This window comes from Pelodiscus sinensis, chromosome 12, assembly GCF_049634645.1.
Source record: "Pelodiscus sinensis isolate JC-2024 chromosome 12, ASM4963464v1, whole genome shotgun sequence".
NCBI classification, from domain to species: domain Eukaryota; kingdom Metazoa; phylum Chordata; order Testudines; family Trionychidae; genus Pelodiscus; species Pelodiscus sinensis.
This window is the reverse complement of record NC_134722.1, coordinates 47,735,981-47,759,532: the sequence shown is the minus strand read 5'-3', so window position 1 is coordinate 47,759,532 and position 23,552 is coordinate 47,735,981. Positions and strand designations below refer to the sequence as shown.

The 23,552-nt window shown below is 61.4% G+C and overlaps 3 protein-coding genes and 1 non-coding gene across 4 annotated transcripts in view; 1 reads left to right on the top strand and 3 right to left on the bottom strand.

The window, feature by feature from the left end:
• SF3B3 (splicing factor 3b subunit 3) overlaps positions 1–5,587 on the bottom strand; it is a 37,185-nt gene extending 31,598 nt beyond the window's left edge. Inside the window, exons 1-5 of the mRNA XM_075940588.1 lie at positions 5,428–5,587; positions 3,890–3,988; positions 2,991–3,317; positions 1,721–1,893; positions 589–730 (exon numbers count right to left, since the gene is read on the bottom strand). Coding sequence (XP_075796703.1) covers positions 589–730; positions 1,721–1,893; positions 2,991–3,317; positions 3,890–3,959 — 712 coding nt within the window. The 5' untranslated portion in view covers positions 3,960–3,988; positions 5,428–5,587. The remainder of the gene's footprint in view (positions 1–588; positions 731–1,720; positions 1,894–2,990; positions 3,318–3,889; positions 3,989–5,427) is intronic.
• The window catches only part of CFDP1 (craniofacial development protein 1), a 192,089-nt gene that overhangs the window by 168,053 nt on the left and 484 nt on the right, over positions 1–23,552 (bottom strand). The window lies entirely within an intron of this gene.
• On the bottom strand, positions 2,532–2,611 carry LOC112544247 (small nucleolar RNA SNORD111). The gene has a single exon (XR_003087569.1). It is a non-coding gene; the product is annotated as a small nucleolar RNA SNORD111 (small nucleolar RNA).
• Positions 5,776–23,243, top strand: COG4 (component of oligomeric golgi complex 4). The gene is made up of 19 exons (XM_075940595.1): positions 5,776–5,949; positions 7,079–7,161; positions 8,013–8,127; positions 8,968–9,142; positions 10,598–10,791; positions 11,446–11,551; positions 12,091–12,248; positions 12,724–12,782; positions 13,333–13,466; positions 14,688–14,806; positions 15,303–15,469; positions 17,206–17,371; positions 18,452–18,514; positions 19,465–19,581; positions 20,402–20,494; positions 21,023–21,106; positions 21,658–21,759; positions 22,005–22,133; positions 22,258–23,243. The coding sequence occupies exons 1-19, from the start codon at positions 5,815–5,817 to the stop codon at positions 22,390–22,392; spliced, it is 2,334 nt and encodes a 777-aa protein (XP_075796710.1). The 5' UTR covers positions 5,776–5,814; the 3' UTR covers positions 22,393–23,243.

Sequence of the window (23,552 nt, the reverse complement as noted above, 5' to 3'; positions counted from 1 at the left end):
AGTCAGCATCAAGCCTTTTGGATACTCTTTAGGTACTTGTACCAGAAATCACGTTCTTCAGGTGAATCCTGGATACTAAAACTCGGAACAAACTAATTTCTGCAATGAGTACAGAAGGCCAAAGTCTCACCCTCCAAATCAACGTTTAAGGTTAGCCCATAACCACTTATTGAAGTGAAGCTGTGATCACACAGGGCTACAACTCTGTAGTCCTCTTGTTCTATTTCCTCAGCTGACAAATTTGTCCACCAGGGCTGGGTTTTTTTTTTTTTTTAAATCCCCACCTTTTTCTAAGGGAAGCTTAAATACTTCCATCTCACAGCCCAATCAGAGTAAAACCCTATCTCCAGGATAAATCTCAGAAAAAGAGACCTGATCATCACTTCAGGCTGCAAGAAAAGCAAATTCCTTCTGACGCCATGTGCCACATGACAATTTGTAGTTCTCACCTGACTTCCAGGCCCACCTAAGAGCAGGAAAACAGCTGAGGGCCCCCCTTCCCCGGCAATCATTTCTTTCAAACGTGCAGCATATTCCCCCCATCTGTTTGCTGGGTGAAGGGGAAGCCACTTAGCAATCGGGTGATACCTGTTATAAGGAAGTTGCCGTGCTCCTCCAAAGGTTCACTGTATTTCCTAACCACGTGGTTCAAACCCAGGTCCAGCTCATAAAACGTCAGGGTCTGCTGGGTGTTGGCTGCTGCTTCTCCTGTTGGATCATTGTCCGCTTCCTGGAAAAACAACACACAGATGTTCTGTCTAGAGCCAGTATCATCATCTGTCCATGTAACGGAAAAGTCTCAGGCACAGGGTCATTAACAGCCACAACCACAATTCAAAGACACCCTCACTGGACTTGATCTTAAAAGGTATTCAGCACACACTACACTGCAATCAGTGGGCGCTGTGGGAGCAGCACATCAAAGGATCAAGACCAGAGACATTTTAGGGCAACAAACTGGAAGTAACTGGGTAGAATTATTGTCAGTAACAGACACAAAGGCAGTGCTAGTTTGCTGCAACACGTAACAGGAAAATCGTGACTGGGTCTAGAACAGTTGCCTCTGCAGCTGGCTAAGCTGAGAAATATCGGCTCATGCCGCCAAGAGTGAAACACTGGTTTCCAAAGCACCAGAACAGGATGCAAGAGATTCGAGGGAGCATTTTAAACCCACTGCATCCTTGTCACACTACGACATGCAGCTTTCTTCTGAATAAAATCATTCACGCACCATCGCTCCCAAAACGCACCACAATTATTCATTTCCTGAACACTGGAAATATGCTCAGTGCTGGGACAAACTAGAGATGATTCCCACTGCAGGGAGTTCACAACCAACCTGTCTGTGTCAGGGGTTGTTCTGAAAGCTTGGCGGGGAAGCACGGTTGGAGGAAGGGAAGCGGTTCTAAATGGGAGCAGAGGCACCAGAGTGAAGAGTCATAGCCAGCGTGAGAAGGCTGTATGAAAAGCGCATCGCGCAGGGAGGGCTGAATTTCACAGCTTAGTAAGAGAAGGACCAAGCAACTGAGAGGAGTTCAGCTAAGATGGGAAATAAGATTGACTGTCAAGGAGCAGAGGCCAGGGAGGCTGTCCCAGACAGCTAGTGCGGCAGAGAAGACTTGGCATAAGCGGACATACGAGGTGAACGGGCAGAGGGGAACGAGGCTGAGCTAGCTGAGCAGAGGGAACGGGGGGAGACAAGGGCCTTGCCCTTTGGTACCTCATAGTCCATCTCCAGACAAGCAAACATTGGGTTTTCAAACCCCACATCGACTCCCACCACGTGGTAGACCAAGGTGTTGGCCTTGTGGGCTTCCAGTGGGGAAGAAATGGTGAGCCGGGCGGCAGCGTCTCTGTTCAGGATGTACACCAGCTTCTGTTTCTCTATGGCACCTGCCGGGAAGAACAGCAGAGCATGATAGACTTAGCTGGGGGATGCAAGGCTGAAGACAACCATACCGCCCCCCGCCTTTGCACCAAACAGCCAACAAGCAGCCTGGCAGGAAACCAGCAATGCAGCCTCTTGTCCCAGAATCTCCCCATCATACTTAAGTCCATGCCAACTCCCTAACTTCAGCATTTAAAAGCTTTAAAAACGGGGGACACAGGTTAGCTCTGTAGACAACCTTTTTAAGCTCCATCCGCTCATTCTGTGTTTCAGTTCGCAGGCAGAAAAACTGCAGCAGCATCTGCCTGAGAAGTTCAACTCCATGGTAAAACATGCAACCACAGGCACGGACAGATTATGAAAGGGCAGTAGCTATGCAAAGAAAGGGAAAGTTTCATGGAAACCATCTAACATTGCCCTGTAATTAAGGTAAGCGTTTCTTTGCAGATACACGGTAATTTACTAAGAAAGTCCTGTCCTCAGCAGTCACCCTGAATAGCATCTGAATTGTGCAGTGCTATGGTCAGGTTAAAAGGAAACAAATCACTTCCTTCCAAGCTAGTCTTGTCAGTATTTTCACTCTGATAGGGTTGTTAAGCTGCGAACCCTGCTCACTGGGGTCACCTAAGAGCCTCTGTGCGTCGGGCCTGATCAGAAATGCATAGTTGTCTCCACAATCAATCTCAGAGAAGAGACATGAATTCATATCATCATTTCAGGCAGGGGAAGCTGGCAGCACACGAATGGGACGTCCGCATCTCAACATCCCTTTTCCCAATCACCACCTTCAAGTGGGTGGTTTGCTTACCACGACCTGAGCAGGTTTCCATACAACACTGGTTTGGCCCCATTTTGGGGCTCATTTGTGCAATCATGACAGCAGGCAGGAACAATTCCAAATACCTGGACTGTTCACTCCTAAGGTGAAACTGAATGAAATGCCTGAATGACAAGCACCTGAGCCTACAACCAAGAAGGCTGCAAAAACTGACCACCTGGAGGTAAGGAAAAGGTAAAGCAACAATCCTAAAGAGAATTAGTCCCCCTCCCCCTTCTTTAAATGCTACAAGGAAAGGAAGTGTACAGATCCCCACTGACTTACTGATCATGACAGCGCGGCCCTTTGGGTCCACAGCCAAGAACTGGCCAGGAACGATTCTGCGACAGCCACTCTTTCCAAAGGTTTCCTGGTGAATCTTCTCAAACATGTTCTTGGAGGGCTGGTACTCCAGGATAACAATGCGACCTGAATCACTCCCCACAACAATATAGTCTTTGGTTCCACCTGTCAGTCTGAAGGCCATGAGGGAGCGAATGACTCCAAACACTTCCACTGTCAGCAAGGTGTGTACTTTCCCTGTGTTGGGATCGGGACGGAGCAACTCCAGGATCTTCCCCCGGGAAACAACAATTTCCTGTTGTTTGGTTCCTAAGAAGCCAAAGCCATAAGAAACTTATCACTGACTTAAAGCTAGGAGCTGTAAGAATTAAGGATGTTAAGTATTGAGTAATTCACTAATTGAATAGTCGATGCATTTTTGCATCAACTACTTGATTAGTCGATAAGGCAACGGCAGTGCCGTACAGAGCCCGGGACCAAGGGCTCTGCGAGGCGCTGCCACTTTGAAGTACCCCCCACCTTCCTCCCCCTACTGCCTCTATCTGATAGAGGCAGCGGGGGGGGGGGGGAGGGGAGAGGAAGCGACTAGTCCTTAACATCCTAGTAAGAACCAGGAAATTCAAAAGGCCTTTCAAGCATTAATCACCAAAACAAGTCTCTCAACCTCCTGAGTGTTCAAGCATTGCATTTAAGATCCCACAAACTCAGTGAAAAAATCAGGACCTGAACTTGTAAGTTCCTAGTTCTGTGCTCTCTCCAGACCAGTCTTTTCCCTCAATTTGCAACCTCTCAGTCAACCCAGTTAGCAACACTAATAGGAGCAGACCCCCAATGAAAAACTAAAGCCGTAACTAATTAACTTAGAACTGAGAGGACCTTACCTGAGAAATTGCCATGGATGGCATAGCTGATGCCGGTGGCTCGCTGCAATGTTAAATTGTAAAGAAACATGGTGGCGCTAGATCCACTTCACTTCGAGTCTGTGAACAAAACAGCAACACAAATTAAGACAATGCCACATGCAAAACAGGATCTGCACTTCGAACCTGCAGTACTTCAGCTCAAAGGAACAGCATTAACTGCCTGTGTTTCTGTGCCCCACAATTCTGAGGTTGCATGTATCCTCTTATACTAACTAGCCAACTTTCACTGGCCTTACAAACACTGATTAACCAGGTCTCCCTCCCCCACCCTCCCAGCCTTCTCTACACTCATGGGGTTATCCACATTTTAATAATACTGCAACTTGCTCAAAGCCACAGACTTCAAGTCAGACCCAAAATAAAAACTTGGGTGTTCCAGGTTCTCCAACGCATGGGCCAGTCCACTAAATCAAGCCAACTATTCACTGAAAGCCCTAGCTTCCTACTCTAGTTATTTAGGGGTTTAATTTTAAAAGACATTTATTTCCTCTTTAAACAAAGAGAGCAGTCCAGCTTTTTTGTATGTCCTTTTAGGCCGACTTGGACATTTCCATCCATGCCACACTGACTTACAAAGGTTTAAGGAAGTAATTTGGGGTAGAAATTATTAGCCTACATTGATTTTTTTAATGCAAGTTACTATCTAAGTTTAGGGGAGACTTGGAGCTGCTTGAAAACTGACATACTAGCTTTGCTTGGCTCTGCAGGCACCTGACTTGAGTGTCGTGCTGAAATTGCACAGGTCCTTGGCACTTGCAAGGACAAATTAACTTCAGTCCTGGTTCCCTGTGCATTTTACTCCATTCCTGCTTCTGAGGATGAATAAGATCACTAGTATTAAACGATTATTTTCCAGTGTGCTTTGTGCATTTCAGCACCCACAGTGTGGTCAGTTCCACTTCCCTGTGGGAAGACAAGATCCCTGTGGACCTTTCACACAGCAACACAAGGGGAAAAACCCGTTTGGAACAAAACAAAGGCCACAGGGGGAGGAAAACCAACACACGGGGCAGCGTCTGAGGCTACTCTTAACACCGGACTCGTTTACAGGCCTGGAGGTGCACGGGCATCGAGGCCTCCTCCCTCGGAAATACTTGGCTTCCGGGGAGTCCCCATCCCCCACCTAAGGAGCAGGCCTGGCTTCGCCCCGGGCCCAGCAAAGCCCGGCAAGGCGCCGGGACGCAGCACACACAGGGCCGGCAGCAGGCGACCACGTGCAAGCAGCTCCCCGAGGAGGAGAGGAAGGGGCAGGCTCCCCGCTCCCCCAGCCCCGCCCGCACACACTTCCAGTGACACCTTCCCCCTCCATTGCCCGATCCGCCCCCCAGCCGGCGCCCTGCAGTCCCCCCACATCTCGGCGCTCTCCCCTCCCCCCGCCTCTCCGCCCGGAGCCGGGGGGGGGGGGGGCCGCGCCGTCGGGCGGTGGCTGGGGCGCCCCGGGGGCGCAGCGCGGCCCATACCCCGCCCCGCCGCCGCGGCCCGCCGCGCTCCCCTACCCGGCGCTGCGGCACAGGCGGCGGCCCCGCTCCCCGCGCGGATGGCGGCGGATTCACTCGCTGCCCTAGGCCGCCAGCCGGGCCCCAGCCCGCTCCGCCATCAGCCCAGCGCGCGCTCAGCCCTGCCCCGCCCCCTGGGCCTTCCCGCGGCCCGGCGCGCGCGACGCAGGGGCTGCCCGCTCGCCGCCTGAGCGAATCCCCCCAAAAGAAGGGGGGCGCCCCTCGCCTGGCGCCTACCCGGCAGCCCCGCCCCGCCCCGCCCCGCCGCGCCAGCGCTAACCGAGAGGCCGCGGGAGCATGCGCCGCTCAGGCGCCCGTGGGGACAACCCGAACCGCCGCCGGGGCCTCTGCTTCTCCCGGAAGTGACGGTGTCACCCGGAACCAAAGATGGCGGCGGCTGGCTCGGGTCTCAGGCCGCCGGGGGGGGAAGGAGCCGCCTCGTCCCTCTCCATGGAGCGGATCCGCTCGCTCACCGACCTGCCGGAGCTGGAGGCCGCCTACGGCCGCCTGTGCGAGGAGGAGGTGGGGCCCCCCCCGGGAGACAGGCCGCCCCCCCCCCCGGGAGACAGGCCGCCCCCCCCCCCGGGAGACAGGCCGCCCCCCCCCCCCGGGAGATGGGACCCCCATTGGCCCCCCCCGTTCTCCTGCCCCCTCCTTGGCCCTCCCCCCGTCCTCCTGCCCCCCCCCCGCCAGACGGACCCCCCCCCCCTTGGCCCATCCTCTCTGCCAGACTGTCAATATCTCTGGCTTCCTTTGGGAGGGATGGGAAGACTCAACCTTCCAAAATCAACAGACCAGCTGTTTTCCAAACTGTTCCGCATGCATCTGACCAAGTGGGTCTTTGCCCACGGAAGCTTCTGCTCCAACACTTCAGTTAGTCTAGCAGGTGCCACAGGACTCCTCGCCGCTTGTTCTGTTCAGGTGATTCTAGTGCAGCCGTGGTCACGTTAGTCAAATACTCCTGCTCCCTTTACACCCGATGTGATGGCGATAAAGCCTCTGACCAAAAAGACCAATGTCTCTTTGCCAGGCGTTCATTCGGGGGCTAGGAAAGATTGCTATAGAACAATGTTAAATGCTTCCTTGACCATCTGTTCCAGCCCTGACTGACTGTACTGCCTCTGCAGCATTCCCTTCTTCTAAATCTGGGAGCACCTTGGTGAACTCTAACTGGCTCATGTTAGGCAGCTTAGTCGCCCAGAACTGGCCTTTGGAAATAGACAGGGCGCAAATATAGTTGGATTCGGATGGACTATTGGGGCTTTTGAAGGGTTGCACTGGCAGGTGAGCTCTCCGAAGCTTTAGTGCCTTGCTTGGCTCACGTGTAACCTACACACCTACTGGGCATGGGTCACTGTCCCAGCTAGAGGCATTTAGACCACTTACAGTGAGAGAGGAGTTTGCTCTGCAGCCTTAGCTGGGAGCCAGCTGGCTTTTAGCCCACGCCATAGAGGTTCCTGCGCTAAGCTCCAGAGGCCCCAGGTTGAGCATTATACACGCACCTGATTTGATGCACAGAGTTTGGTTCTTAGTTAGTGGCGTTTAGAGATGTAAAATCCCATTAAGTTTAACTCATTAAATGGGGGCAAGCGGAAGGGCAGATCCAGTCCTGCTGGGGCACGATGTGATACGGGGCTGCTTTCTTTTCCAGAAAGGGGTGGTGGAAGAGCTGGAGGCGCTTCTGGAGCAACAGAACACGGTAGAGAGCAAGATGGTCACGCTTCATCGCCTGGGGTTAGTGATCCAGTTTAACCCTGCGGGATAAAGCTAGTACCACCTGGGCTGATACTTTGGTTACAAAAGGGAGCAAACCGTAGCTTCAGCTGGATGTCAGCTGTGTCCGTGTAGTGTGGCCTTACGCTGGTCAGCAGCTGCTTCCTTCTACTACAAAAGAAGCTGCATTTCAGTCTGAGGAAGCAACTCTCTGTCTGGAAAGCACTTTGAAATGAAAGGTCCATGAAAAAGATGACTAGACCGTCAGTTTGCTGGGGGGAGATAGTGAACTTCTCCTATGCTGTAACCATCTGAGACAGCAAAATGAGCTGCCATTCACAGTAGATTGTGAAATTCTTCATAATTGTCCCACTTGTGCACTGATCAGTAGAGAAATGGTCAATAGAAATTACATTCAAATTGTTAACAGTAGGTTTAAGAATCAACACCCCATTCATATGAATGGAAGTGGTATGCCTCTTCGGTCCTGGTTCAGGGTGTCGAGACTTGGACAGGCATCCCTGCATCTACTTACCTCTGGTTCATTCTGTTTCTGATCATAAGAGTTCAATTCTCAATTATACTTGGGTTCTGGAATACACGGCAGTTCCAGAAAACATAAGGTCAGCTCATTACTCTGACTACGCCCCCTCTACAAGGGAGACAGCCATTGGGCAGGCCTGGATGTGCTGCTGCCTTCTTCCTCGCTCTCTTTCATTTGGCTCAGCCTCAGGGAAAGGAAGCCGCAGTTCCTGAGGCGCGAGAGACTCAGATGCTTGCAGGGGCAGGGGTGTATACGCGTGGCAGAATGCACTGCTGCTTTGTATCAGCTTTTTGCATGCGTGACCAATGGTCCCTGCCTCTGTCTCCAGGCCCAACCTGCAGCTGATTGAGGGGGACGCCAGGCAGTTGGCTGGAATGATCACCTTCACTTGCAACCTGGCTGAGAACGTCAGCAGTAAAGTTCGGCAGCTTGATCTTGCCAAGGTAACGGGACAAGGGGGGAGCTTGGGGCGGAGCGCACTCTGCTGTGTGTGGGTGAGCCGCTGAGACACGGGTGTGAGCTCTTCGCTCGTGTGGAAGAGAGGAGCTGAAACGGAGCCCTGTTTTGTTCGGGGCGTATACTGCACCTAGCGCGGGGCCTGGGACATCCTAGGCAGTACCAGCATACACAAAACATAGGGAAATCCCCGTCTATGTGGGCTGGTCAGATAACGTTCCTCCCCACCTCGCTCCTGGAGTCCTGCAAGGAGTAGGCTGAAACCGTGGAGGTAGACATGGACCTCAGAGGCCCGGACTGTTGTCTGAGGCTGCCATCTTCTTTGTACCGAGGCAGATATGACAGATCCCAGCTTTCAGCGTGCAGCGCAGTCCCCTGCGCACATCAAAGTGGGGTATTGCAGGCTGACGCCTGTAGTCTGTGCTCACCTCTGTGCAGTTTACGGGTGGCTTTTCCGGTCCAGCTGCACTTTGGCTGGATGGACTTAATAGAAGGCTGGATTCTGGAATACAGGTTGGCCGTTTGGAAAACACAAGGTCAGCTCGCTAGGCTGATGCCTTACCCCTTAGGCCGCTGCGGGACCACACCCACCTTCAGTGGCTGCCTTATCCTCCCCCCCTCCAACAGACACCTGCTCCAGCCCTGGGAAAGTTTTTAGGTCATTTGTTCCAACTCAAGCTTTTCGCTCAGCACTTGAGCTCACTCAAGCATTTTTTTGCTCAGCTCTGAGTAGCCCCATCATCTTTGGTAGCCTCGTCTTCCCTTCCGGCCATACCCTCGTCTCCCCCGCCCCAGAAGGGGACTCTTCACTGCTGGTTTTCTTGCAGAACCGCCTCTATCAAGCCATCCAGCGAGCTGATGACATCTTGGACCTGAAGTTCTGCATGGACGGGGTTCAAACGGCATTAAGGAATGAGGATTATGAACAAGCAGCGGCTCATATCCACCGCTACCTGTCTCTGGACAAATCGGTCATTGAGCTGAGCCGGCAGGGCAAGGAGGGTAGGTGCTGCCCAGGTGGGGCTGATTAATAAGGTACCGGAGCACTCCTGCCTTGAGAGGCGATCGCTGTGTCCAGAGCAAAGGAGCTGAAGCCCAGGGGGGTGTGAACAAAGGGTGTGACTATGGAGCTGGTCAGCAGTGCCTGGGGTAGCTAGTCAATGCTGGATACTTCGGGGTATAGTTCGGTGAAAGCATTGCCAGGCCAGGCCAGCCCAGCTGACAGGCTAAGGTGGCAAGTTACCGAAAAGGCCACTGGCAGACTAATTGGAAGGGTCCCTTCTGGCCCTAAATCTCTATAAACTAGGGAGGGAAGAGTTTAACCGTTCGCATGGCTCACTGATGCGCATCAGCTTGCTGGTTTCTGTTACAGTGAAACTCTTCCCTCCCGGCGTGCGCTCCCGGGGAGCCGGCTGCCGCCCTGCGGGCTCTGCAGAGATCGATACCGCAGTGGGGCTGGCAGCCTGATCCAGTGAGCCCTGGGAGCCAGCTCGTAGCATGTGTGCCGCTGCGTGGGGCAGACAGTGGGGGCCCCAGCCATGCCCTGACCCCGACCTGGTCTGACTCGGGGCAGGCCGACAGGACCCTCCCCTCCCCAGCTGTATCAGAGTGACCCAGGCTTGGCCGGCAGTTGGCCGGTTCAGTGTTACAATTAGAGTCGTTTCACTGGTTAGCTAATGAGACGATTATTTACATTCCTCGTGCAAACTGGCTCTCGTGCCTATCGCCCTCTGGCTTCTCGGAGTGAGACGCGGTCTCTCCTCTCCCTGCCCTCTGCCATTCAGACTTCCCAGGGGCTTCCCTATCTGGTATTGCTGGGAATCGCTCCAGGACCTGCCCGAGCTGCAGTTCAGTCTGTCCCCACGCAGCAGCAGAATGAGGCTGAACTGGCTGTTTCCAACCCTCTCCCCGTTCCTTTGCTCCCAGCTGCTGCACCTGGGCATTGGTGGGGGAGGGGAGACGTGCATCCTTCCCTCTTGCTAAACACACGGGGTGCTCTGTGGTCTGGTGGGGGTGAGCGCCTAAGGAGCCAGGAGGAACACGGCCAGCCGTGGGCCGTGTAGTGGCCATTGCGGTTAACAGCCCCTCTGTTGTTAACAGCCCCTCTGTTGTCCCAAGGACTAGGCATGCCATTGGGATTTCAAAGGCGGGTCTGACTGGCCAGGCATGGTGGAGACAGGTGTGAGGGCCAGTGGCAGAGGGAGGGCGGGCGTGCTCATCGCAGGCTGCTCCTGTGTTTTAACCCGGGTTAGGTTTTCCCTCGAGGGGACGATAATCTACCTGTGAGGCCCCTGGAGCTGGAAAAGCCCCTCCCCCCTTGCTGTACCTCTCGGTCTACGCTGCTGGGTGCTTGGGGGGAGAACGGAGGCGAGCCGGGGGCCTGTCTCCCTCCAGGCTGTCTGGCTCCTGACTGCCAGCCTGGAGCCTGGCACCAATACAGCAGTGCCCCCTGAACAGGCAGCGTGATTGACGCCAACCTGAAGCTCCTGCAGGAGGCGGAGCAGCGCCTGAAGACCATAGTGACTGAGAAATTCGCCGTGGCCACGCAGCAAGGAGACCTGCCGCAGGTGGAGCGGTTCTTCAAGATCTTCCCACTGCTGGGCTTGCACGAGGAGGGGCTGAGCAAGTTCTCCGAGTACCTCTGCGAACAGGTGGGGGTGCCCGCCTGGGCCGAGCCCCGTGCAGGGAAGCGAGAGCCACCCGGGCTGTTCGGGGCTCAGAGCTTGGCCCCAGGGCATCTAGTCCCTGAATCCGTGAGACGAGCCTGGGCCTGGTGAGCGCGCTCCTGGCTCTTTGTGCTCGAGGGGGGGGGAGGAAGGCTTGGCTGGCCAGTCACATTGGAGATGGTGCTTTGCTGCTTGCACCCAGCCCGACCTGCACTGTACCAGGTCCGTCTCAGCTGGTGCGCTCCACGTGGGGGTCAGGTCCGGTGATCCCTTGGGGTGGGGTGGGGGTCAATCTCTCCCAGAGCTGGCCATCTTGCTGGGTTGCTTTCTCTCCCCCAGAAAGCCTGGGGGGTGCCCCCGGTGGTGTCAAGGGGAATTAGGCGGGTACCCAGGGCTGAATGAAGCCAAACGGGGACCTGCAGGGGCCCTGTTTGCCTAGCACAGCCAGATCCACCTGTCTGTGCTAGAGGTGTCACCGGCCCTACCCGGGGAGCCAAGGAGGCTGTCCAGGCCCTGGGGGCAGGGAGGGTGGAACAAGCAGGTGTGGCTAGAGGCAAGGCCTGTGGGGCAGGAGGGCAGACATCTCCCTCGCGAGGGGGCTGTGCCAGACCCATCCTGGCCCTTCCTTCCCTGGGCTAGGTCGCTACCAAAGCCGAGGAGAACCTGGGGCTGGTGCTGGGGACGGACATGAGTGACCGCAGGGCGGCCGTCATCTTTGCAGACGCGCTGACTCTCCTTTTTGAAGGTAACCCCCCCGGACAGTCCGGCTCCGGCTGCCTGGCAGTGTTCCCCGAGGGCGGGGCCCGGACAGGGACCAGCAACGCTCTCCTTTCTGGCTGTGGGGGGCAGGGCTGGCTGGGATGGAGGGTTCTGGGCCCAGGACCTGGCTAGGGTGTTGGGCCATCTGTGGCCAGCAGGGGGCACTGGTCTCTTCAGTTTTGCTCTCACCCGGGGCTGGGCTGCTGCCACGCCTCCCTCCCCTTGGCGCGCTTCGCTGCCGCTGGGAGCCCGGCCGTGGGGTGGGATGCAGGGCCACCGGGCAGGCTCCCGGGGCGTCTGTCGGGAGAGGCGCAGAGCGGGCCTGGGGCTCTTGCGGCGTGGCAGCCGTGTGGAGGTTGGGCTCCCTCTCGGGGCGTGAGGTGAGAGGACAAGCCGGGGGCTGGGGGTGCTGGGTGCCCTTCCTGCGCCCTGGGTCAGTGCCGCAGCCCAGGCCTCGGGCGGGGTGGGCCAAGTGCCCTGCCTGGGGCTTCCCGTGAAAACGCCCCTCCCCCGGTCGTCCGACAGGGATCGCGCGCATCGTGGAGACCCACCAGCCCATCGTGGAGACCTACTACGGGCCGGGGCGGCTGTTCACCCTCATCCGGCACCTGCAGGGGGAGTGCGACCGACAGGTGGAGAAGGTGGTGGACAAGTTCATCAAGCAGAGGGACTATCACCGGCAGGTGAGAGCGGTGGGCGGTGCCTAGAGCCAGTGCCCCGCCTCCTCCCCGGCCGCTCTCCAGCATCCCATAGGCCTCTGGCAGGGGCATGCTCTGTGCCGCCCGGCTGGGCCCTGCGTGGCCTGCGCTTGATACAGCTCGAGGCCTGGTGAGCAGGTGGAGGGGCCCTGGCTGACTCCGGCTGGCAGAGCCTCAGGAAGGGGGCAGCCTGGGAGGGCGTTCTGAGCTAGCCCATGTATCTGCCTCTGTCAGGGACCCCCAGCCAGCTGCAGCCTCGCTGTCCCTGTCTGCGCTAGCGCTGCCTGGCCTGGTCCTCGCCGCGCCCCGCCTGGGGAGCAGGGCGTGCAGGCTTTCCCGCGCAGGCCTGTCTGTGAGGCCCCCCGCCCTGGGCCAGTGGCCCCTTGGCAGGCGGGGCTCGGCGGGGCGCTGAGCTGGGGCCGGGGCGGCGGCAGTGATGGCTCTCCTGCTCTCATGGCAGTTCCAGCTCGTTCAGAACAGCCTGGTGCGAAGTTCGGCGACGGAGAAGGTCGAGCCGAGGTACAGGAAGCGATGAACTAGCTGCCCTCTCCCGCCACGTGGTGGGTCTGGCGCTCACGCTTTCCATGCGCTGCAGGCTTCACGGTCGCCACGCGTAGAATCCCCACGCGGTGCCCCTTCAGTGCCGCCTGGCTTGCCGGAAGGCTCAGCAGGCTGGGGCCGGATCTGCAGGCCCTCTGCCGATGAGGGAGATGGTGACTCTTACTGGGGGGAAGTGCTGGATTTCCCCGCGCAGCAAGTCCCGGCAGGGGTCTGGGCACAGCGCTCTGCCGAACTGAGATACTGGGTTCCCTGCTCCTCGGGTGCTTCAATTGTTCACTGCCCCGGATGTCAGCCATTGGAAGTGGCGCCAGATACCACGCAGGCCCGTGCCCTGCACATACAGCCGAGTCCTTCCCGTGGCGCCGATTCCACGGCCCACGCCAGGCTCCTGAGCACGGCGACCTCGGCGCGGCTCATCCTGTTCCATGGCGGGTACTCGGCGAGGGCGGGGGCTGAGTGTGAGGCGGAGGCGCGCTTGCTGCATTGCTTCTCCCTCGGCCCCCGGCAGGGAACTGGACCCCGTTTTAACCGAGGTCAGCCTGATGAACGCCCGCAGCGAGCTGTACCTCCGATTCCTCAAGAGGCGCGTCAGCTCCGACTTCGAGGTGGGCGACTCCATGGCCCCAGAGGAGGTCAGGCAAGGTAATCCCTCGCACGCCAGGGCGCTGGCACGGCGGGGGGCGCGGGGGCTGCTTGGAGCTGCGCGCTGAAGGCAGCATCTGGACCCTGGAGAACTGGCCCGTGTGGACGGTGATCCCCGTCTTCCCAGTGGTGTTTCAGCCATCCAGCCTCCTGCGTGGCCTGGGCCCTTGGAGCTTGGCCTCCTCCTGGACAGTTGGCAGGGGGCCTGCACAGGGAACTGCCCCCCAGGGCCCAGTCGGGCGGGGGATGTCCTGGCTACTGGGGATGTGAAAAATGGTTTAATGATGTATCCACTACAAATCTTAGTGGCTAGACTGCAGCATGTCCGCTACCACCACTTCCGCCCCGGCCGATGGCCTGGCTCCCGCTGCCGCTTCTCTGGTGCAGTCGCTGGAGACTGCGGGGATCCGGGAGCACGTGACCCCCTCGCTCTGCGCAGGTCCTAGTTTGGGAGCCGTGGCAAGGGCAGCCAGCAGCCTGTGTGGGCCCCTGGCGAGGGGGGAAAGGGGGCAGCTCTGTGCTCCCAGAAAGGGTGGGGTTGGAGACAGCCAGCCCTCGGTGCTGCACAGACTGCGCCCCCCTGCTCCCAGAGTCTCACGCCGCACAGTGCTCCAGCGGCAGCTGAAAGGGCCGGGGCCTCTTGCTACGGCACCAGTGGCCTCAGGCCCTTTACGTTGCCAGGTTCTGGGGCAATTGCCCCCTCCCTCTCCCCCAGTGGGCCTGGCCATCACTGTCCAGCGAGCAGCCCCCTTTCCGGTGCAGACAGCGGAAGGTAAATCTCTCGGCCGAGTGCACGTAGGCTGGCGAGCGGGGGCGGGGAATGTAAACGAAGGGCAGTTAACTTTAGTCTCCTCTCCTCCCCCCGGCGCTCAGTGTCACCGCGGGAGTCCCCGGATCCCGTCCTGCCACCTGGCGTCCTCCAGACCCCTCAGCCACAGCGGGACCGGGCCTGCTGGGAAGCACCTCTCCCTCGGGGCGAGTTCCATGTTGCCCTGGCCGCATAACTGAATAGCCAGCCCCTCCGCTCAGTGCGCTCCCAAGGGGCTCTGCCGGGCGCCCTGGAGTCCGCTGTGCTTTGCGGGGCGGCTCGGACGCGCGCTTCCTCCCTGGCAGCAGGGCCCGTCTGTCGCCGCTCGGGCAGGCGGCTGCGGCCCTGCAGAGGGGTGGGGGGCCATGCTGGGGGAGCTGCCACGGGTGGTGATTCCGGCTCGCGCTCTGCAGCCCACCAGACGTCCTTGGACAAGCTGCTGAACAACTGCCTGCTGAGCCGCACCATGCAGGAGCTGATCGGCTGCTACATCACCATGGAGCAGTACTTCATGCGGGAGACCGTCAACAAGGTGGGGCCTGCGCCCGGCCTGGCCCGGGGACCCGCCTGGAAACCCGCCGCTGCCCCATGCTGCGTGGGGAGACTCCCTCGTCCCTCTCCCCCGCAGGAAACCATCTCGGGGCCCCTGGGAACTGTTTCGCACCAGCCATGTGCTCCTTCGCGAGCTCCCCAGCCCAGCGCCGGGGCGGCAGGGCACTCTGCCCAGCTAAGGCTTGCAGCCGGACGGGCGCAGGGCTGCACCTGGCCGGGCTGTGGAAGGCAAACTCGAGTGCTGCTGGTGGTGCTCTTGGGGCCAGGAGCCCCCGGGGGCATGAGGAATCGGGGAACCGGGGTCCTGGCTGGCTGGGGCTGGTAGCAGCCCCCTGGCACATCTCACTAAAGCAGGAGCATCAGCCTTGTTGGCCTGGCCAAGTTCACATGGGCCGGGATGGGGCAGGGGGCCTGCGGGAAGGGGGCGGGATGTTTCCGAGGGTCCCTCGCCCACTGGGAGTTGGCTTTCCCTCCAGGCCGTTGCTATGGACACGTGTGAGAAGGGCCAGCTGACCTCCAGCATGGTGGACGACGTCTTCTACATCGTGAAGAAGTGCATCGGGCGCGCCCTGTCCAGCTCCAGCATCGACTGTCTCTGCGCCATGATCAACCACTCCACCGCCGAGCTGGAGTCCGACTTCAGGTAGGGGCAGGCTGCCTGCCGGCCTCTCGGGGGCGGGGGCTGCCCACAGGACGGAAGGGGCTGGGAGAACATAGACAAGGCAACCGGAAATGCCCGTAACTGACTCCCCCGGCTGGGAGCTGGTTTTGTTGCATCTGGTGGTTCCTGCGTGTAGGGCTTTCGGCTTCCCGTGCTGCTCCCCGCAAGCCTCTCTCTGGAGAAGCTGCCCTTGGACCTGGCCAGGGCCTGGCAGGGCGCGTGGGAGCCACAAGACCCGACATGTCAGACGGGCGGGAGGACACCTGCGTGGGGCTTGCACAATGGTGCTGTGCTGGGCCGCTGGCCGGGGTTCCCCCGAGAGCCCCTCGCTGCCTGCGAGGTTCCCTGGACCGGCTCTCGCTGCCAGGGCCTGAGCGCCCGATGCGTGGGAACGGGGGCGCCCGGCCTGTCCGGCACCCTGAGGCCGCAGCAGCCGGAGCGAATACGGAAGGGACCGGTGTCCCGGTGCTGCTGCGCCCAGCCCCCGTGGGCGAGAGCTGGGGATGGAGGCGCGCCGGCAGGCGCCCCGGCTGCTTTGCTGAGCCGCTCAGCTCCTCCCAGGTTCGGTTTGCTACTCGAGAGCCCGGCTCCTGCCGTGAGCCGAGGGGAATGTTACGCCAGGAGTTGCCGGGCGAGTTGCTACATAGCCGAGTCTGTCTCCTTAGTCGCGCCCGTCAGCGCTGAGCGCCCACCGCCGGCGCAACATTACGCTGCGTCTAGCTCTTGTGCTCGCGTGGCCTGGCGCCGTGCTCCTGTTCGCTTGTGCTGTGGGCCCCGTCTCGCTGAAGTGCGCTTCGGTGACAGAACGAGCCTGGGTCAACACTAGCCCGGGTAGCTCGTCTGAAGGTGCGTCTTCCAGCCACACACAATGCCGAGCTGGATTCGGCGGGCCGGAAGCCGAGCCACCGCGGCGTCTACGCAGCGGGAGGCTGACGGGAGCACAGGTCGCCGGCTGGCGCTGCCCTCAGCGTTCGATTTAGTGGCGCTAGAAGATTGACCTCCCGAAGGTCAGTCTTCTGCGTAGTGTGGACCTGCCCTAAAAGCATCGTCTGAAGCAAAATATCGAATCCTAGAACGGGCAGAGCTCTTGAGAGGCCCTCGCGGCAGGACCAAGCGCTGTCTGACCGTCTCTGACGTGTCTGCCCAACCTGCTCCTCTATCTCCAGCGATGGGGATTCCACAACTTCCGTTAACGTGCCCAGTGTTCCATACGTTAATGTCCCACCCCCGCACAAGCTAGTGGGAGGTTCCTGCACGGGCCAGTGTCCACCCCAGAGCCAAGGGAGGATCAGGACGGGTTATGGAATTGGAGCAAGCCGCTGGGTTGGATTCTGATGACAGAAGGATTTTGTATCCTGTGACGTCGCCCTAGGACACTTCCTAGCTGCGCTCCGAGGCTTTGGAGCGAGCCTTGTGTGTCAGGCGAGCTCACCCGCCGGCTCCCAGAAAGGGGCATCATCAGACCTGTTTTCGGGTGCTGAGGCTCTCCTGGCTGTTGGCCGTTAGCCCAGGCGGGTGCTGGCCTGTTGAGCGCCTCTTCTAGCCAGCCAACGTGCAGTCAGGCAACGTCCTGGCAGAACGGGGCCGTGTCGCGTCCCGTCGGTCGGTCCCTGGTGAGCTGTGGGAGCAGGGCCGTGCTTGTGCTGCCGGACTTGGCCTAGGGCTTCACGCTCCCCGGCTTGGCTTGGTACTAAGGCCCCGCGGCCCTCTGTCCCCAGGGAGGTTCTGTCCACCAAGCTGAGGCTGGGCTTCCCGGCCACCACCTTCCAAGACATCCAGAGAGGGGTGACCAGCGCGGTGAGCATCATGCACAGCAGCCTGCAGCAGGGCAAGTTTGACACGAAAGGCATCGAGAGCACCGACGAGGCCAAGCAGTCGTTCCTGGTGAGCGCCCTTCTGGGGGGAAAGGGAGGCGCTTGAGTAGCTACAACCCCAGAGCCACAAAGTCCGTCCCGTGGCCATGGGCTGAGAGCTGGGCCGGGCAGGGAGACCTCTGACTCCACCAGGCAGCTGAGGCGGCATCGCCTGGGGGAGGGCCCCCAAACTGCTCCACCTGGCACGCTGAGCCGCAGACGATCGCGAGCCACCGTGGCTGGGAACGCGGGGACTGGCATTGCCCGCCTGGCTCCCTCGCTCACGCCAGGCCTGGAGAGGGCTGTGTAGACGCCAGCCATGCGTGCCCTCCCCATGCCGATGGGACACGGGGCTCTGGCTTTCCTGCAGCAAAGTGCTTAACCCGTCAGCGCTCCCCCGCCCCCGCCTGTCAGCGCTGCCCCTGCCCGTCGGTACTCCCCCCGCCACTCCCCCGCCCGTTGGCGCTGCCCCTGCCCGTCAGTACTCCCCCCGCCGCTCCCCCGCCCGTCAGCGCTGCCCCCGCCCGTCAGTACTCCCCCCGCCGCTCCCCCGCCCGTCGGCGCTCCTGCCCCTGCCCGTCAGTACTCCCCCCGCCCGTCGGCGCTCCCACACCAGCCCATCAGCACTCCCCCCACCGCTCCCCTGCCCCTACCTGTCAGCACTCTCCCCGCTGCTCCCCCACCCGTCGGCGCTCCCCCGTCCACCCTCGTTTTCCTGTCTCCGCCACATCCTGGCATCGCGCTGCCATGCACGCCAAGCGGCGATGAGCCACACAGCCCCTGTGCCAGTGCTTTCATGAGGCTTGTCACAGAGCAGGGGAACGTCTGCTCCCAGCTGCCTGGTGTTCGGGGCCCTGCTTTCAGCGCCGCTCTCCTGGCCGTCTGTGTGGCAGCTGATCTGTCCTGTGCGTAAGCGGCTGGCCCTGGGCGTCTCCGTGCCATGCCCCACACCTTGGCGGGACATCCCGCAGCAGTGGGGCGGAGCTGTCACTCGGACACCTGGCTAGGCGAAGCAGCGGTGTGGGGAGGGTGGGTAGGACATGGGGACGGACCGTGTCTTCTGTGCTTGTGCGCTGCAGCCGCCTGGGCTGCTCCTTTCTCCTTCTTCCAGGTGACCTTAAACAACGTGGAGGTCTGCAGCGAAAACATCATGACCCTGAAGAAGACGCTGGAGGTAACGTCTGGCACCTTTACGTGCAGCCTTCCCGTCCGCTCCCGGACAGTTCAGTGGTTTGAGCATTGGCCTGCTAAACCCAGGGTTGTGAGTTCAATCCTTGAGGGGGCCATTTAGGGATTGGGAGCAAATCTGTCAGGGCTGGTGCTTGGTCCTGCTGCGAGGGCGGGGGACTGGACTCGCTGACGTCTCGAGGTCCCTGCCAGCTCTAGGAGCTCGGTGTAGGTATATCTCCATATTTTAGGGGCATGTTCCTGGCCAAATCCAGGGGCTGCTGCTGCAGATGGGGTGCTGAGACTGCCAGCGGGGGAAGGGGACGGTGTGCACCTGGCAAGCCGTGTGGGGCAGGGACTCCTGGTGCCATCTGTCCAGCTCCGAGCGCGGCAAGCGGCCACTCTGTGACGGGCTCCAGGGTGCGACTCCCAAAGACACACACGTCAGTGATGACCCTATTGCTGGTGGCGCTGTGCAGCCGGAGACTCGTAGCCTTTCACGTGGGGACAAGTCCTGTCCCGAACTCTCGGTGGCCCGGGCTGAAATCTCGCCCGGCCCAGGGCTCGTTTGTGAGACCTTGGAAGATGCTAAAAGCACCCGCAGAGCCGGAGCTCCGCCGTGCACTCGCTAGGAGAATGCCTCTGCCCCCGCCTGTGAGTGTCCCTCGGTACCATGGAGATCGTTTCTCCACGTCTGGGGTTGGATGCTCTTGAACCTTCTGAGAGTCGCTCCGGCCTCTCCCGACTGTGGCCGGCCCTTGGCCACCATATCCCACCCGTGGGCAGGCACGAAGTGTTCTGTGCTAGCGCCTGCGGGGGGTTGTGTTCCGGAGCTGGGTGCTGTACAAACACAGACTAAAAGACCAGCCCTGCCCCAAAGAGCCGACCGGCGCGGCCGGGCCAATTCTGAGCGCGCCGAGTGTCCCGTCGCTTGCAGCCTGCCTCTCTCTCCTGCAGAGCGACTGTACCAAGCTGCTGAGCCAGGGCTTCGGGGGCGAGCAAGCCGAGGCCAAGATCGACAGCTGCCTGGCCGACATGGCCGCCGTGTCGAACAAGTTCCGAGATCTGCTGCAGGTGAGCTGCTCGCCGGGCTCCGGGGTGTGTGGCCTGGAGGCAGCCCGGCCTTGCCGCTCGCCTGGCTCGGAGCTGAACTCCCAGCCGTCCGGGGTCTGTGCTGGCTCGGGTACGACGGTGCAGGGGGCCAGCTGTAGCGGAGGGGGAGGAAGCGGTTTCCGTGGGCCGGGTGGGACTTTACAGTGCGGCCTCGTGGCTGGGCAGGAGCCAGCATTCAAGGGGCGCTGCAGAGCAGCTGGAGAGTGATTCCCCTTGGGCTGAGTGCTTGGTGAGACCCCCCCGGAAGGGCCCCACGTTCTCAGATCTCCCTTCTCCCTCTCTGGGGGCCTTGGCGGGCTCGAGGGCTGCAGCCTCCTGTGGAAACCAAGCAGGAAGCTTCGAGCTGAGCTGCCTTGGTATCGCCGGGGAGGAGGCAGCGAAGCCGGACGCCCCCAGCCGGGGGAAGGGCAGCTGCCGGCGCAGATGCCCAGAGGCCTGTCGAAATAGTAGCCGCCTGGGGCGAAGCGTCCCGCTGTGTGACCCCTGCGTCCCACCGAGCCCGGCTCCGGAGCCGTGCGCAGTCTGCCTGGCGCCGGAGCCGTGCAGTGGCCGACACCGTCCCTAGGCCCCCACCGACACCGCTCCCGGCCGTGGCCAGGCCTGCCCCTCCCCGGCGCTGGCCTGGGTCCCATGCCCTGCCGTCCCGTGCCAGGCTCTCCTGGCGTTGTGGCCCCTCTGGAGGGCGCGCTCCCCGCGGACAGGCCAGGGAGGCTCGGCAGCGCGGTTTCGTGGCTGTTCATTGGACTCGTGTGCTCAGCCCTCGGCCGCGTCCTCTCCCCAGGAAGGACTCAGTGAGCTGAACAGCACAGCGGTCAAACCGCAGGTGAAACCCTGGATCAACCTCTTCCTTTCCGTCTCCCATAACATCGAGGAGGTGAGCTCCCCTCGGCCTCGGCACGGGGCTGAAACTGCAGCACGAGGGGTGAGGGGGTTGGAGACACTTCCTGCCTGTCAGGGTGGTAAAACACTGGAATAAGTGGCCTGGGGGGGCTGTGGAATCCCCGTCCCTGGAGCGATTGAAGAGCAGGCTGGACAGACACTTCCAGGGATGGTCAGACGGTGCTGGGCCCTGCCGGGTGGCAGGGGACTGGACTCAATGACCTCGCGAGGGCCCTGCCAGCCCTAGGAGTCCATGGGGGGGGGGTCCTTCCTGTGCCCCAGGCAATCCATGGTCCCCAGCTTTCCCTCCCCCTGCACTCGCTTGGCGACACGCTCCAGGTGCTATCGACCGGCCTGCGTGCTGGGCCCAGGGCAGGCGGGACCCGTCCTCTCTCCGGGCCCCCACGTGGGGACCCAGCTGAGCAGGAAAGGCGCCTGCTTTGGCACAGCGTCCCCAGGGCTGCTCCCTCTTGGCGGAGGGCTGAGCAGCCTCTAACCCGCCCTGCCTCTGCTCCAACGCCAGGAAGAGTTCAACGACTACGAGGCCAACGACCCCTGGGTCCAGCAGTTCATCATGAACCTGGAGCAGCAAATGGCCGAGTTCAAGGTGCGTTCTCCCGCCCGGACAGCCTCGGCCTGCAGGCTGGGCCTGGTTCCGCCCCGCTGCATCCGGCGCCCACGTCCCCCTCCCCCCACCCCCCGGCCTGGTTCCCCCCCGCTGCATCCGGCGCCCACGTCCCCCTCCCCCCCCCCCCCGGCCCGGTCCCGCCCCGCTGCATCCGGCGCCCACGTCCCCTCCCCCCCCCCCCCCCCCGTCCCGGTCCCGCCCTGCTGCATCCAGCGCCCACGTTCCCCTCCCCCCCCCGGCCCGGTCCCGCCCCGCTGCATCCGGCGCCCATGTTCCCCTCCCCCCCCCACCCCACTGCATCGTTGGCCTCCAGCGCCCATGTCCCCCTGTGGCTTTGACCCTCTGGCACTGAGCCCAGACGGGGATGGCCGGCCAGGCCAGAGTGCCTTGTGTCTGGGCGGTTCTGGCCTTGTCTGCCTGCTCTAAGCATGGCCTTTAGCCCCGGCAAGGGGGCTGTTCACACTAACCCCAGGCTCCCCCAGGGCGCCGCTGCCACCTGCCCTGCGCCCTGACGCGGCTTCTCTCCCCAGGCCGGGCTCTCGCCCGTGATCTACGACAGCCTCAGCAGCCTGAGCACCAGCCTCGTTGCCATCGAGCTGGAGAAGGTGGTGCTCAAGTCCACCTTCAGCCGGGTAAGCAGCCGCCGAGCCGCCTCCCAGCCTGCACTGGAGGGGCGGGGCAGCCAGGCCGAACCCCGGGCAGCTTCCCTGCTTGGCCTCCTGCTCCCCTGCACTTCCAGCCTTTCCCCCGCTCCGAGCCCCAAGCCGAGCGCCCTCAGGGCAGTGGGGCCGGGGAGACCGTGCGGGGGGGAGGCATTGGCCCTGTCGGCTTTCTGCCCGCCCCCGCGAGGAGTCACGCGCTTTCCTGCTGCCCTCAGCTCGGCGGCCTGCAGTTCGACAAGGAGCTGAGGTCGCTGGTGGCCTATCTCACCACCGTCACCACCTGGACCATCCGGGACAAGTTTGCGCGTCTCACGCAGATGGCGACCATCCTCAATCTGGAAAGGGTGAGCCCCCCTGGGCGCTTCTCTCCCCTCCCCCTGCTGGAGTGGCCGGGGCCTCCCAGGAGCCGGGGGGCAGAGCGGCCTAGCCCAGGGTTGTCTGCCCCACCCTTGACTCTTTCTCCTCCAGGTGACGGAGATCCTGGATTACTGGGGCCCCAACTCGGGCCCCCTGACCTGGCGCCTCACCCCCGCCGAGGTCCGCCAGGTGCTGGCCCTCCGCATCGACTTCCGCAGCGAGGACATTAAGAGGCTGCGCCTGTAGCTGGCTCGTCGCCGCAGCGCGAACGGAGCGACCCGCGGGCCAGGCCTGGCGCCTCCGGCGCTCGCTGCAGCAGGGCCGACTGGAGTCTTCTCCCTGCTGCCCCACACGCGGGGCAGGAGACCTGGGCAGTAGCAGCCCTTGTCCTGTGGGGGGCAGCCCCACATGGCTCCTCGCCAGGGAGGCTGCGCTGTGCCACCGCCGCTGAAGGATCAGGCAGCCGTGCCTGAGGGTTAGAGCTTGCTCGTGCCTCCCCTCCTGGCAGTAACGTGGCGCCTGCGGCCCCAGGCCTGAGCCTGCCCCATGCGTGACTCAAGCACCAGGGCCCTCGTGCTGCTCCCCACCGCCCATTGGCTCAGAGTCCATGGTCACCCTGGCGCACTCGGGCCGTAGCCCTGGCGTTCTGCACCTGCCAGGCTGGCTGGTCGCAGGGCAGCTGCTGGAGGCCCGGGGGCAGTGCCTGCCGGGGAGGAGAAGGGGTCTCTGCCCGCATCAGTGGGGCCTGTCGGGAAGCCCCCGGGACGGCTGCGGAAGTCCCTTCGGGCAGGGGCTCCGGCTCCCCGGGGTCGGCGCTGCCCTGCTGTGCGGCGGGGGAGTGATGTTCCTGCTGCGCCCGGCGCGCACACAGCCCATGCCAGCAACGGGCGGGACCGGCTGCAGGCTCCTGCACTGGGGCACGCTGGGCCTGTCCCTCGGCCCGTGCAGGCGGTGCCGTGCTGTTCAGCCCATTCCCCTACGGCGCAGCCGCGAGGGGCGCCCCCCACCCTGCGCCGATCTGGCATCCACCCTTGGGAGCCAGCAGGGGGGCGGGGAAGGGGAAGCACTGCACCACCCAATAAAAGCAGTGTGAAGCACTCAGCGCCTTGCCTGTGTCTGGCCGCCAGGCCCCTCCCTCCTTCCTGGCCTGGCAGCAGCATCCCCCCATGTGTGGGTGCTGCAGGGACCGTAGGTCTATAACCCCGCAGCGCTGGGGCTGAGCTCCGGCCCGGTCCCTGTTCTGCTCCTGCCGGGAGTCGCTCTGGGGCCTCGTCGGCCTGGGCCAGGAGAAGCGGCGCTGGCCGCCTGCTCTTGGGGGAGGGCTAGTTACTGATGCTGCCCGTACGCAGGTGCAGGCCACGGTGGCCGTCTGTGGGGCAGGGGCCAGGAAGGGTGCGAGCGCGGAA

What these genes read in the sequence shown, in the direction of transcription:
- COG4 (XM_075940595.1), top strand. Translation starts at nt 5,815, where the DNA reads ATGGCGGCGGCTGGCTCGGGTCTCAGGCCGCCGGGGGGGGAAGGAGCC. An exon ending in GCCGCCTGTGCGAGGAGGAG is followed by an intron (nt 5,950 to 7,078) that starts GTGGGGCCCCCC and finishes TTTCTTTTCCAG; the next exon opens with AAAGGGGTGGTGGAAGAGCT. An exon ending in TCTCCCATAACATCGAGGAG is followed by an intron (nt 20,495 to 21,022) that starts GTGAGCTCCCCT and finishes CTCCAACGCCAG; the next exon opens with GAAGAGTTCAACGACTACGA.